This window comes from Corvus moneduloides, chromosome 16 (assembly GCF_009650955.1).
Source record: "Corvus moneduloides isolate bCorMon1 chromosome 16, bCorMon1.pri, whole genome shotgun sequence".
Classification (NCBI taxonomy): domain Eukaryota; kingdom Metazoa; phylum Chordata; class Aves; order Passeriformes; family Corvidae; genus Corvus; species Corvus moneduloides.
Genome location: NC_045491.1, coordinates 13,497,755 through 13,511,545, shown reverse-complemented (window position 1 = coordinate 13,511,545; position 13,791 = coordinate 13,497,755). Strand labels below are relative to the sequence as shown.

General features: G+C 39.7%; 1 protein-coding gene across 33 annotated transcripts in view; it reads left to right on the top strand.

Moving 5' to 3' along the window:
* Positions 1–13,791, top strand: part of RBFOX1 (RNA binding fox-1 homolog 1) — a 1,117,054-nt gene that overhangs the window by 985,627 nt on the left and 117,636 nt on the right. For 30 of the 33 annotated variants that reach the window (XM_032125552.1, XM_032125546.1, XM_032125545.1 and 27 more), the window contains one exon: positions 4,803–5,045. The exons of 2 other annotated variants lie outside the window; for them this stretch is intronic. In XM_032125552.1, the coding sequence (XP_031981443.1) occupies positions 4,803–5,045 (243 nt within the window). Of the gene's footprint in view, positions 1–511; positions 644–4,802; positions 5,046–13,791 lie in introns of those variants that run through there. One more of the 33 variants, XM_032125571.1, reaches the window with a different exon arrangement.

The following is a 13,791-nucleotide window of genomic DNA, read 5'->3' as shown; positions in this document are numbered from 1 at the left end:
TTTAATCTAAGCTAGGCTAGTTCAATATCAACTGTTTGCTTGTGGCATTCAGCAATTTTAAAATAGGAACCTTATTGGTATTAACTCTGCCACATGGAGGAGGAATTAATCCCATGGAAATGCACATGTTTAGCTGGACAGCGTAGCTATCACAAAGCCAGAGCCCTGGAAGTTTAGGGTGTTTTGGAACTTTGAATACAGCCGTGTTGATTTCAAAACAAAAACCTTCAGCTTCCGGCAACTTCCATAGTAGCATTTCCAATGTTTTTTAAACAGCTATTAATGTAGTCAAGCTGTGTTTTTTCTCCTTCTCTGTGCAATCATCTGCTCAGTGGTGCACTCCATAAGCAGTAGCAGGAGCCAGAGGAGTGGCCTGCTGTGATTGATGGGGCGAGGCCCGGCACGCTGAAGGAGCCCCATCTGGATCAGGTTTTGGGAGCAGTCAGATGTTGAGAGGGAGGTCAGCGAGCCCTGCATCGGCTCCCCTCCCTGAGCACCCCGATCACCCACACCCCTGCACACCCTGCAGCGCTCACACGCCCTCAGCCAGCACTGATGCTCGCTTTGGGCAGATGTTGCATGGCCTGGGACCAGAGCAGCTGCTAAGTTTATGGAGAATAAAGGCAGCACCATGGTACAGCAGGTATTTGCACTTTTATTTTCACTTGAAACTCTTGATTTTAGTCAGGGCAGGGCAGTTCTTATAACCAGCTGCATCACTGCATGCAAGACTTCTAACCCATGTTTTGTTGCTTAAGTCTGAAGGAGGGCAAGCTACGGGGGATCATGTGCTTGATAAATGTAACTGAGCCCTCTCAGAACCAGCAGGTTTGCAGAGAAATGTTGCATTTTTCTTCTTTGTTTCCGTGCCCTAAGGATACGATGCAGTTTGGCTCATTTAACTACAGTACAGGAGGCTTTCTCTAAATGTGAAATATCTTTTGCCAAAGAAACAAAATGCACCAAACGGAAAATACAGCAAAACAAACAATAAACTGTGAGTTAGACTTCAAAATGCAGGCAAGCAGAAAGGTTTTCATTGAATACATTTTTATGCTGCAAATGTGTTTTTTAAAAAAAGGAACACTGCATAAGTAATGATTTCTGTGTCTCTCCTTTGTGTACAAACAAAACAAGCTTGCTTTATTATGTTTTGACACTTTTTATACATTTCTTAATTATGAAATCCTTTCAGAGCAGGAGATGCTGAAAAGGCATCTGAGACAGTAGGAGCAGTTTAAATTCTAAGCTTTTCTTCAAATGGAGTAATATGGATGAAATAGGAGAGCCTTCACTTACCTACATCGTCGGAATCTTTTTTTTTGGTTCTTTAGAGTTAAACATTTAACCAGAAAGCAATAAATTTGATTTTATATACTGCCACGTAAAGCATATTTTTCAGTTGAAATGTGGTTTTCATTAAGACTCAGGCCAGAACATTTAGCAGAGCCTGACTGTCTGCCATCCTTTGTTCTCCTTGCTGTTGCCAACAACCACTTTTTTTAAAAAACCATGCATAAAGTGAGCATTAAGGGGTCATTTAATCTTAAAGATACTTGGAACTGAGTCTGAAGGGACAACTTCTGTTCAGCTTCTCCTGCCTAGGTGGTATTAAGCCATGCCTGTGTACTGTCATACACAGCTTTGAAATTACTCTAATACCTGAGTTCATAGGCTAATTTAGGATCAATATTTCCTGTTGCTTTTAGGGCCATTTCATATTTTCAGCTTAATGCATTAGAACTTATTATTTCTTCTATTCATTTTGGTTCACTGTATTTTAAAGAGCACACTAGAGGAACGTTTGAGGTGATTCTATTTAAAGAATTTTTGGTTCTTTAAAATCTATTCAAGTGTATCTGACTGTTGTGTAGTCTGGGGTCCCCATCAACCACGTGTATATACAAATGTGTGATAGCTGGCACTTCATTGTTCTTGATATAAATTAGTATTTTGAACAATAAGCTCTGGCTATTAATAGCCAAGTAAATAGTACAGAACTTGTTTACACACACATGCTTTTATATCACGTTGTAATACTGTGTCTGTTGAATTAATTATGAATAATAAATTCACACCAATTTTAAAGGTTAGGAAAAGCTTCAGCCGTCACTTATTTTAAGGGATGAACATCTCAGATTTATTGTCACTATGATTTTAAACTTAGGGCCTGCAGTCCATGTGCAAGTTTAATTTCTTTACTGTCCCCTGTCTTCCAACAATTTAATGAACTTGCAGAGCCTGCACTGATAATCTTGCATGTCAGTTTTCTGCTCTAAGCATACTGGGGTTGGTTTCTTTAATGGCAAGGCTGTAAATCTCTGAATATGTACAAGTTAGTAAAAAAAACCACAAATCCCTGACCCTTTGTTGTTTACTTATTAATGAGGTCTCAGTTATAAATAAGTTAGCCAGACCTCAGCTGAACAAGTCTAATGACAGGGGTAGAGGAGTCTCAGTGTTGGGGAGGTTCTTAAATTGCTTGTGCAATTTGCCATTTTGTGATAAATTGAAAAAGTTTGGAGTTGCTGGTAAAAATAATAGAAAAGTTCAACCCTCTTAATTAAATATGAGCTGTAATTAGCACTAGGTGTGGATGCTTTGAATATTAATTAGGGTCCCCATGGAACTGCTGTCAAGGTTAATGAGAAACAGTGGGGTTCTCAGCAACATCTGGTTTAGGACTGGAGGTGGTACAGAACCCTTTAGATCAAATGCACCTGGACATTAGCCCTTGGTCCCTCTGTTGCCACTGCTGTTCTCTTTTAACAGCTGCTGGCTCCAGTGCCATGTTTAGCATCTGACAGGAAGGAATAGCTTAAGGACCAGCACTAACCAGCTCCTGTGTTTCAAAACCAGCACAGTGAAAATGCTTATAGAGGCAGAATCTGGATTTGCTTTTGTTCGTTCTTACTCCTTGCTCAAGTCCCTCCTGAAACAGCTGATTAAAAAATTTAAGGTCAGCTGCCTCCCACACAAGTTTTAAAAATACTTCTTTAACATTTAATGAATGTCTCTGGTATAATCCATTCATTCCTGGGTTTTTCCTTCATCTGGATTTTATTTTTATTTTTTAGTAGTGAAAATTTTAGGTAAAAGAAATAAGAAAGGAACTTGACCGTTTTAGTATTAGAGGGTTAAAGTATACATTTACAAGAGTTTTTAACCTCCACAGAAATTTATCACAGCCAGTTTCAGTGCAGCATTAACCTTACAATGATTGCAGATATGCAAACAAATCTTTGTGACTTAACCCTGTGAAGTCAGTAAATGACACTGCTTTCATGATAAAGATGGTTGAATGAAGCAATGGAAACTTGCTCAAGGCCATGCACTAAACCAGCAGCAAAGATGGGATTAAAATTAGGGTTTGATTGCTGATATAAAGTTCTAATTTTTTAGGACACACTGAGTGCCTTTTACAAAGAAAAACTTTTACTTCAATTTTCTCTTTTAAGCCAGTCAAGTACCAAGACTTACTCCTGTGTGAATTCTTAAAAGCTCTTGAGTTTAGGACTAGTTCAGGTCAGAGAAATGATGTCTGAAATAGTTGAAATTGGCTGGAAATGCCCTTAAGTACAAAGTGCAGAAGAATGTCTTTTATTCATACAGCCTATTTTAAAATTAGGAAATCGTGGGCTGATGAGTACAAATAAAATCCCTACAATAGTCTTGGGCAGGTACTTGCACATGCTTTGGTGGGAGAATGGTGGAGTAGTTCAAAAGATAATTAAATTTTAACTCAAATGTGCATTTTTACATTGCTTGCTATTTGAAGGGATAATTTCATCTTGTAAATTAGTTTATGTGAGGTTGGGATAGTCCCTGCACTAATGGCCTCTAATGCTGTGTCAGGCAAAATCACGTTTTGGACATTTTTTATATAGGTTCAGAAAGATTGTAGTGTACATTTCCTCCTCTAGAATTATTGCTTTTTGGTGTGGGCGAAACATTTAGTCAGAAGTTTTCTAATTGATAAATTAGCAGCCTCGGCTCTTCTTTATTATGCCAAATGGAAATATAGGTCTCTCTATAACAGCATAAGGATAATGTTTTTAATGCTGTAGGCTAATTGTGGTATGGAGATGAAATGCTGTTGTCTTCAAATGTAAAACCTTTAAAGTTCTTAAATCTATTTCTCTTGACATAGAATTTTTCTTTTATGTTATTTAAAGTTTTGAACTGATGCATTTTTAGATTCAAATATTTAATATTTTGACTGGATCTCATTATTATTTTGCATTTGTGGCATGCAATTGCTCAATGCAGAATACCTCAAAGTATTCTGGGTGTCTCAGGGCATTATTTCATATCAGTACTTTTAGTGTTTGTTAACAGTATGCACCCAAATCCTGTCCTGTGTGTAGGTTGCATATATTGTGTTGTGCAAATCGTAGGTCAGAGTGATCACAGACTGGAGGCTGAGCTTACCAGAGCTCTGTGCTGGTAGTTGTGCTCAGGAGCCTTTGGACTAAACTAGCTTTGTCCCTCTTCCTTGTCTGAGTTGAGGCATCATTAGCTCAGGCAGATTTTACTGACCTTTCCTGCTTAAAGAATAGTCTACAATTATCCCACAAGAAGCATATTTGTTTGTCTAATTACAATAATATTAAATAGGGTTAGCAAAATGCATTTAATACAGATAAGAAATGTTCTCCTCAAGAAGCAACCACTGTGCCCTTTTCAGGCCAGGATGCTCTCATCACTCTCTGCGTTACGGGTGCAGGACCTTCGCTTATTTTATCTCACGCCACGTTTCTTCCTCTTTTTATTTTTATTTTTTTTCCTTTTGATTTTCACAGGGTAATCAGGAAGCTACAGCACCTCCTGACACAATGGCACAGCCTTATGCCTCAGCCCAGTTCGCTCCACCTCAGAACGGTATCCCTGCAGAATACACAGCCCCACATCCGCATCCAGCTCCAGACTACACAGGCCAAACCACTGTTCCAGAGCACACGTTAAACATGTACCCTCCTGCTCAGACACACTCCGAACAGAGTGCAGCTGACACAAATGCACAAACTGTCTCCGGCACAGCCACAGTAAGTCAAGGTTACAGCTCTTTCTAAAGCTCTGTGTTTCGTGTGTGTTTATCAATAACAGCTTTTCCTATGTCGCGCTTGACACGCTTCATTTGTGTTGGGCTTAGTCGCTGTGTCAAGGTTGAAAGTCTGTCAGAGTTGACTGTTGAACCTGGAGAATGTGTTTTCACTGGTTTTGGAGCTTCTTAATAAGTGTTGGAGCTTTGGAGTTTCATTTTCAACAGTTTTAGACAAAATGATTAATAGCCAGCCCACGAATCACAGCATAAATTTTAATTAAGTCCAATATGGAAAAACATTGCAAATGAGTGTTTGTAGGCATTCATTTGCAAGGCCAACGAAAGCAACCACAAACCCCAAACCAAACTCATTTGATTATTCTTAATGACCTCTGTGTTTTCGACACAAGTAGTTTTAAAAAAAAGTATTAATTGAATGATCCTGTACAAAATGTACTGAGTTAGTGTTACGAAGAGCATGTCTGCAATACTGTATTTTCTAGAGAGCTTGTTTGTGCAGCCTTTACCCAAGTTGTGTGTGGATCTGTGCTAAGCAGAGCAGAAATGATAGACTTTCCTTCTATTTGATTTATATGTGAAGTTCTGAAGTGTCATGAATTATGCAAGAGACTCCTTGGATGGCTCTACCTTGTAATTTAAGTCACAAGTTTCACACATTGATAGTTTAGTGTTTCTGTCTTAATTCTAGAGTGGGACCCAATATACCCAGTGCCAAGAGCTGGCAGATTTCTGAGCCATCAACCAACCCCCTGTGTTACATGTGCAGGATGGAGCACAGAACAGACAGTGCTCAAAACGTCTCTCCTGGCTGTCCTCATCTCTGCCTCAGCCATGCTCCATGCCTCAGCTTACCTCCCGTTCCTTCCTGGCTCACATCCAGCCTAAAAGGTTTCATGCACTGGGGCAAGAGGAGAGGGAAAACACATTCGCTTAATTGAGCTCTGCAAATTTATGTTTATTGCCATGCCACTAATTTCTTTATGTGGGTATGAGCAAGAAAGTAAAGCAAGAGCAAAGGCACTGAAGAAGATTCCTTGCTATTATCATGGAGAAATCCTTGTGAATTAATTGCACACTTTTGCGGTTTATGCAGTAAAATGTTTAGGACTTTTTATTTTTAGCTTGGTAACTTTTTATTGCCCTGAGTTGCCCTTTTCTCCGGTATTGGGAGAAAGTTTAAATTGAAGAGAATCCTATTTGCTTGTACAGTATCCTTTGCAGCTCTACTGTGTCCCCTCTTATCCATCTCCTTGCTAAGTTAAATTCCTGGTTCTTTCCAGCTTTTAAAATTTGCTTCCATTATCATTTTTGATTGTTGTCCAGCTCTTGTCAAATACCATTGTCATTGGTTTAGAGCAGGAATCCTAAGCTGAATAGATACTCCAGAAGAGATTGGATATTGACTAAAAAGATAGTCTTTCCTACTGTCCCTTTTTTTTCTTTTTATATTCTCTGATTTTGCTTGGTTTTTGTGACCACTGCTGCAACCTGAACAATCCACTGTGATGCCCAGCTCAGCCTTTTCATGTTTTGAAACTATTTCTGTTCAGTCCTGAAGTAAAATACTGACAGTGCTAAAATCAATGGTAAAAGACCCGTCGATGGGAGTGGGACAGGAGCTCATCCTTCATCATTTATTGCCTTCAATTGATTGTGTTTCCACACCCCGTTTTGATTTTTCAGTTTGAAGAAATGTCAGTCACTTTATCAGAGAAGTCAGGGATGTGTTTTCCCAACATTTTCCGTAGCAAAGGCTGGTGAAAAGACATAGTTTGGATTGTCTGCAATGCCCTTATCTTCTTCAAGTGCTCTATTCAATCCCAGCTCTAGCAAATCCAATGATTCCCTGCACAGTTTCCTGCTTCTGATATGCAAATAGGCTTTATTGTTATTTGGTTTTGTGTCCTTTGCTATCTGCTCTTACTTGCTTTTTGCCTTCCTAATATCCAACTTGTATTTTACCTGTCAGATGCCTTTTCCCTTCCGTTTCCCCTTGGAGTGAATTTCCATTCTCTGCAGGATAACACTTCAATTCCACTAACCTGTTACATTCAGGGAATATGGTATAGTTATTTGCTCTTTTTATTGTGGATCCTTTCCTTGCATTCTGGTTTCCTTTCTTACAGAGGAATGGACAGAACATATTGAAGTAGCTCCCATGCTGTTTATAAAGAATTAGATTTCCTTCCTTTTGACTTTAGGGTCTATTTGAGAAAGTTTTAGTTTGGTTTGGTTTTTAAAAAGATATTTTTTTCTAAATTGCAATGTTATATTGAAAGTTGTGGATGCTCTCCCTCAAGAACAGTGCAATGAAAAGGCAGGTTTTCAAGAAGTGTGTTTATCTGTGGATCTGCACTGACATTTAACACATTGCTCACCAGTTAGGTTTAGAAATGTACAGACAAGTATTGTTTTCACAATTTAATTGCAGGTACCTAGATTTAAAATCTGTTATGCTGGGTGTCATTAGCCATTGCTCTTGGCAAACTGTGGCGACTTAATAAATATATGCAGATAGATCCCAGGCAGATTTAACATGGGCTATGTAACTTCATGAGGGTCCAGCTGTATACATCTCTCTGTAGATTTATTAATATAAGTTTTTATTATGAAAGAGAGCTTGAATAGCACTGTGTCAGCATTGTACCTCCATGTGCTCTTCATTGTTGAAGGAGAAAAAATATGTTTCTTTCTAATTCCTGCTACCTTTGAGAATAGTTGATTTCCAGTCAAAGAGTTTTAAGTGGAGGGGACATAGTGGCATTTTTTGGTAAGTCCCGGTATTTTTACTTGGTTTCCTCTCATTAAGCTGTTTATGACATGCATTTGGAAGAAGAATAATGAATTGGCCAATCATTCACAAAAGAATGCTGTTGTGATTAATGTAGTTCAGACAAGCTGTTGGAGGCAAGACCAGTTTTTGAATTTTCTTACTCACAAATTTATGGGAGTATTTCATGTGCATGTGAAGCTGGATACACCATTAAAAATGGATCTTAAAATTTTGCGATGTGAACCTAAGAAACTGCAGGGAAATTGCCTAAATTGTAGAATTACACCAGAAGTGACTTAATCACCTCCATGGAGGACTGAATCCATGAAGAGGTGAGATACCTCCCAGGCTTTCTCTGAGTGTCCCAGGTTCTTTCCTCCTGTCTGAAAGAATCATACACTGAAGCTGGAGCTCACACTGGGTCTAGTGCCACCTAATACCCAGGAAAGATTGAAATAATAAAAATAAACTGGTTCTGTGCAACTTCTCTTGAATCCTTAACTGCAACCCAGGGTGTGATCCTGGCCCAGCTGGAACCACTGCCAGGATCCCCATTTGCCGCAAACTGAACAAAATTCCAATCATCGGTTTTATTACGGGTTTGCAATTTTGTGCAGAGTGCTCTTGTGATTCATGTTCAAAAGTACTTCACGTACTCTTGGACATGCTCTTGTACTTCTCGAAAGTGTCTTTCTCAGTGACCAGTTTTAATCTATTTAGATAAGAGTGTAACATGGTATTCTGTCAGAGTAAGTGCTGGAACAAGAGGTGCTTGGATTGTATGTGCAGGGATTGCTTAACTCTGTGATGCTATGAAACAGGAGCAGAGGGACAGGATGAAAGGGTAGTAAATGATTAGAGACAGGATGACTTAGCTGAAATGATATAAAATCATTGGTAGGTAATAAAATACTGTCACAAGTTACTTTGAGTCTTCTCTGAGCATCTCTGGTTTTTTTGAGTAAGGATGAAGTGCATCTGAGTATATGCAAAATCGATAATCAACCAGCAGTGGGTTATTTAAGTGCTGGTAGACTTTTGAAGTTGCATAGCATCAAATATGCTTTAAGGCATTAACAAAAATAGTAAATGGCTTTTTCCTAGAAGGTTGGATCAATGAAAAGTATGTTACGAAGTTATGCTAAAAGTAATGTGTCTGATGATTTTGTAGAGTGGTTTAGAGCATTACATTAAATAGTTATGTGTATTGAAGTATTTTTAAGACATTTACTCATTTTATGAAACCACCTTTACCTGTGTACATATATAGATGTAAGCCCATTGTACAGAAATAGTTCTGAGTAAAACTTGTTCAGTTTTTTTTGTTGTTTTCCTGCACAGCTTCTGTTGATGACAGCAGGAGATGTGGGTGTAAATAAAAAGGGCATTAGCTGGGCATGTGTAAGGGAGCAGGTAATAGTAAAGTAAATGTTTCTCTAGTGTTTCCTGTTCTAAATGTATTATACCAATAATGGAAGTAACTCATGGTGTGGTAAGAGCTCGGGTTGCAGTAATGCTCTGTGTTTTATGGGTGTATATAGAAAATGAGCCGCTCTAAACTTAATTCTACTTTTGCATAAAACTTGAGATCATTGTTCAGTCTTTCTGTTTTGGACTGAGACTTTACCAGGCTTCAGAAGCTGAAAAGTTGTGTGATAAGTTGTGTGTTTGGATGGGAGATCTTGAGGGAAAAAGGCAGTTTACTTGGAGGAGTGATCCATGCACGGTGCTTTTCTGTCTGAAGTGTTCAGCATCAGCACCCAGCATGGCATTAGGGGATGCAGTGCTCTTCAAGCCCTGTAGAAGATGTGCTGTGCAAAAGTGTGGGTTGTCTCTGGCCTGGGAAGATGATAAGGTATTTTCCTCCTAACTTAACTGTTAGAACTAAATTTCAGCTTGGTTACTACCAAAATTCCTCTTGTGGCATCCACTGAACCTGATACTTCTGTGGGATAATAATTGATATATTAGATATTGTGTCTGTAGTTCCAGCTGCCTTGCTTTACTTCGAGATGTTGTGTGTGCCTTGGGATCTAATGGCCTGTAAGTTTGATGCTTTCTTTTCTTGGTGTTAATTTGTCCAGGTTTGTGCCTTTTTTAGTCATGTTGCAGAGGCCATCTCTTCATCTGAGGGTGATGCTCTGGACTGCAAAATTATTTACCATGTTGAACTTTGTTGTTTTGGGGAAGTGAGATATGTACAACCTTTGCTGACATTTTTGGGGTTTAGTGCACCAATTACTGTGTTGTGCTTATTAATTTGGGTAAGAAAGTTGGGAGTAGGAAGCGTTTAGAGTGAAGTGCTTTAGTGTGTTATCTAAGCCTGCAGGTGAGTAGATTATTACTACAGTTTTCGGCAGCATATTTCTGGTTTTTATTAGCTCTTTTTCTGGCTCAGTCCTCTAGGTAAGCTATTGGCCTAAGTGATTTTTCCCCTCCCAGTTTCTTTCTTTTCTCCCTTGGTTCATCTCCTCTTTCTCTCCTATTGTTTGATCCATGACCTCCCCATCTCCTGGGGGTGTGGGCTACATTAGCTGCTTCATGCAATTGTATTCCACATTAAGCAGTGTGCTGTATGCTACCTGGTGTCCAGGTGTCCATCTTACAGCAGCGTGTCACTGAGGCAGAAATGTTCAAAGCCAAGTTCTCTGTACTGTGCTGGCTCCTCACAGAACTGCGGCCGTGCTCGGGAGCCTCGAGCTGAACTTGTTTGGGGTCCAACCTGCCAAGTGTCTGCAGAGTGGGTGGGACACTTCTCAGTGCTGCTGAGCTCAGCTGCTGTTATCTCTGTCTCTCAATGTTCTGCTCTTGCCTGAGAGGTTTCCATGGGATACCTGGAGCTGTCTCCTGTGGCTTGGGGAGGAGTGGCTCACTTACTTCTCTGTGTAATTCTGGCTGGCAAGGAGCAGAGCAGAGTTCCAGGGCAGAAAACCATACCAATTCCTTCTTTAAAGGATGGCACGGTGCTCCCCCTGCAAAGGAACTGGAATTTTCACCACAAAGTGGCTGTCTTGCAAGTCAGATTCCCCCATGGACACTTTTTATTGCCAACTGGTATCAATGACCCAGTTTTTATTCTACTTCAATGCCATATTTTTGTCTCAAGATGTTTGCCACCAGTACGCTAGATAGCTGATAATGCTTTGACAGCTCTTACAGCAGTGTTTATTCATCTAAATCATACCCTGCTGGTGCAGGCTATTGTATCAGCATGGTGTGCTATTTCATTTATACTACCTATTATAACTGGTCCCAACTGCTCCTTGAAGGAAATATTTCAAGGAGCTTATTTCAAGACCCTGAGTGCTTCAGAGCTGCAGAAGCAAGGAACCTGGTCCAGCTCCTACTCCATAGTGAAGAGATCAAAACTGACATCCCAAATAGATAAGATAATGCTGTGCTGGGGTGGTGAGGCACAGTAATGACTTGTATCATAGGCATTATTGCTTCTAAGAGGCTTCCTTGCTGAGAGCCCTGAGTGTGAGCTTTGCAACTGTGCCCCACGTGTGCTCCTTTGCTTATGCTAAGGAATAGCAGGAACACACTGCTCACTTCAGCCCCTCTGCGTGTCAGTGGCAGCTCTAAAATAGATTCTCCTCGAGGATACACAGAACCTGACACTGACTGTTTCCTACGATGCTGTTTATGGAGTGCCTGTTTGTGTTTTGTTGTTTTGGCTGGGAAGAAGATAAATAACCACCCTCTTTTTCCCGTGTTGCTGAGTGAACTTGGGCTTTGTGATTCTGTGAGTGGGTATGTGGTGTGAGGACAACAGCCTTACCCTGCCAGTTCTTCTGAGATCTCAGTGCCTGATCATTGTGATTTAGGTATCACCTCAGTTTCTTATACCTTTTGATTCTCATAGCAAGAAAAGGTTATGATGTTGAAATAGAAGACAGAAAAAATATTATTCTGGTTTTGTGGGTCTTTTTAGATATTGTGATTTTCACTTCCTTCCCTCATTTTTGTGCGCTTGAACTTGGTGAAAAGTTAAAGCTGAAGCTCTTCCACAAAACCAAAAAAAAAAAAAACCCCACCAACAAGGATAAAGAGAGCAATTATGCTCTGTCATCTTTAGTCATGTTTGCTTAAATAAGTTAGCTGAAGGCCATTGATTACCCTTCTGAATGTTCTTCATGAGGCACACTAACAGTTCTTGGATCACTTCAGTGGGTAGTGCCAGCCAGCTCTAAGGCAGATTTGAAACACAAAACATTGCAGAGGTCTTTCCAACCACATTGTCAACCAGAGATAGTCATATTACTGTAACTTGAAAAGTTTCTTCTAGAAAGCATTACCAATGAATTTCTAATCTGTCAATTTAATTGACCAATTAAACAATTCAAGATATTCTTCCTGCTTGTCCCTGAAAGAGCTGAGCTAATATTGTTTTTTTAAGTTTCCCTATACTTTGTATTGTCCCTTGGGCTCTTTACTTCTCCATAGCAATTATTTTACATGTTACATTGTTGACTTTTTCTTCTCTCTGTGCAGTCTAAGTAGCCATGGCATGCAAATGCTTTGGCTGTGCTTTGGGTTCGTATGTATTGAGAAAAACCATTGCTGCACATTTTGCTGAGTACACTGAGCATAAATTTCGAAGGGGACCTTGTGTGATGAAATACCCAATTTCAACTTCTTTTATATTTGACCTTCTGCATCTTTGCTCCACGATACAACATGTTAATTAAAATTGATCCTTATGGGGGGATTTTTTTTTTTGTGAAAATTAGCTCATTTTCACTAAATGTGTGAGTGGCTGTGTCAGGTTAGGTAAGATCAATGAAGTTTTCCATTCTCTTGTAATTGACATGCACATGATTGTTAATGGCTCTCACCTTCATCAGAAGTTGTTGATTCCTCCATTCCCCTACTCTATGTAATTGCATGTAAACTTGAGTATTGCTTGGAGTACCTTGTGCAGTGGCACGAGAAGTTTGTAACTTCTTGGTTATCCAGCAAAATCCTTACCCTTGCTTGCAGGAAGCTGCCTCTCCATTAGAGAGGTCAGAGTGCTCAGGTAGCACAGGTAGCTGCACAACTGACAAAGTTTGCAGATAAAAGCTGTGAAGATCATACAGAGAGGCTTCCTCTCTTCTTCCTTAAGTCATGAGGCTGGATTTCTCTTCATGTGACAGTCTGTGCCTAGAGCTAAACTTATGCTCCTGCATGACTACACCTGGGTCTCAGCTAAGGGTGGCTTAGTGGGTTATTACCCCCAACCCTGAAAATACTTTTAAAAAATCCTGTTTATACTCTCAAGTTTCCATTCCTCTCCCACACATCTCTCTCTTCAGCTTTCCCACTCACCCAGCCACCCACAGAATTACTTTAATTAAATGTTACTCATATGTGGGCTTGCTTACCACTTCTCCCTGCTTAATTTGTTCCTTTCTAGGGTCAGTGTGAAAGAGTGGCTTCATTCAAACGTTTAACTTTGCTATCCGTCAGTATTAGAAAGACAGTAATGAGGCATGTCCCTCTGTCTTGGCTTGACCCACAAGCAGGTGAATCCATCTTAAAGTTTGAAGCTGCTTTATGCTCTACCAGTGGCTTGACAGGCTGAGATAGACATTGCAGGCAGAAGCAGACAGTAAAATGTTCTTATTCACTAGATCTGCATTCAGGGAAGGGTTACAAGTTCTTCTTTTCAGACTTTGCTGGAAAAAGAATTACACTGAGCTTATACTCTACCATGCACATCACGCTCTATTTGGTCTTTCTGTGATATGCAGAAAGAATTGGTTGGTCATTTTAAATTGCACAGACATAGACATTAAACGATCAATAATTTATTAATTAATTGTAGAAATTCCAGAAGAAGGCATAAGAGAGTAACCTGGGGTTTTTTTTTTTTTCTGTCTTCAATTAATCCTACACATATAGGGCAATTTCTTTACAAACCTGTGACACAGTGTGGTGGGCTGACCATGTCTGACCTCCATAATACATT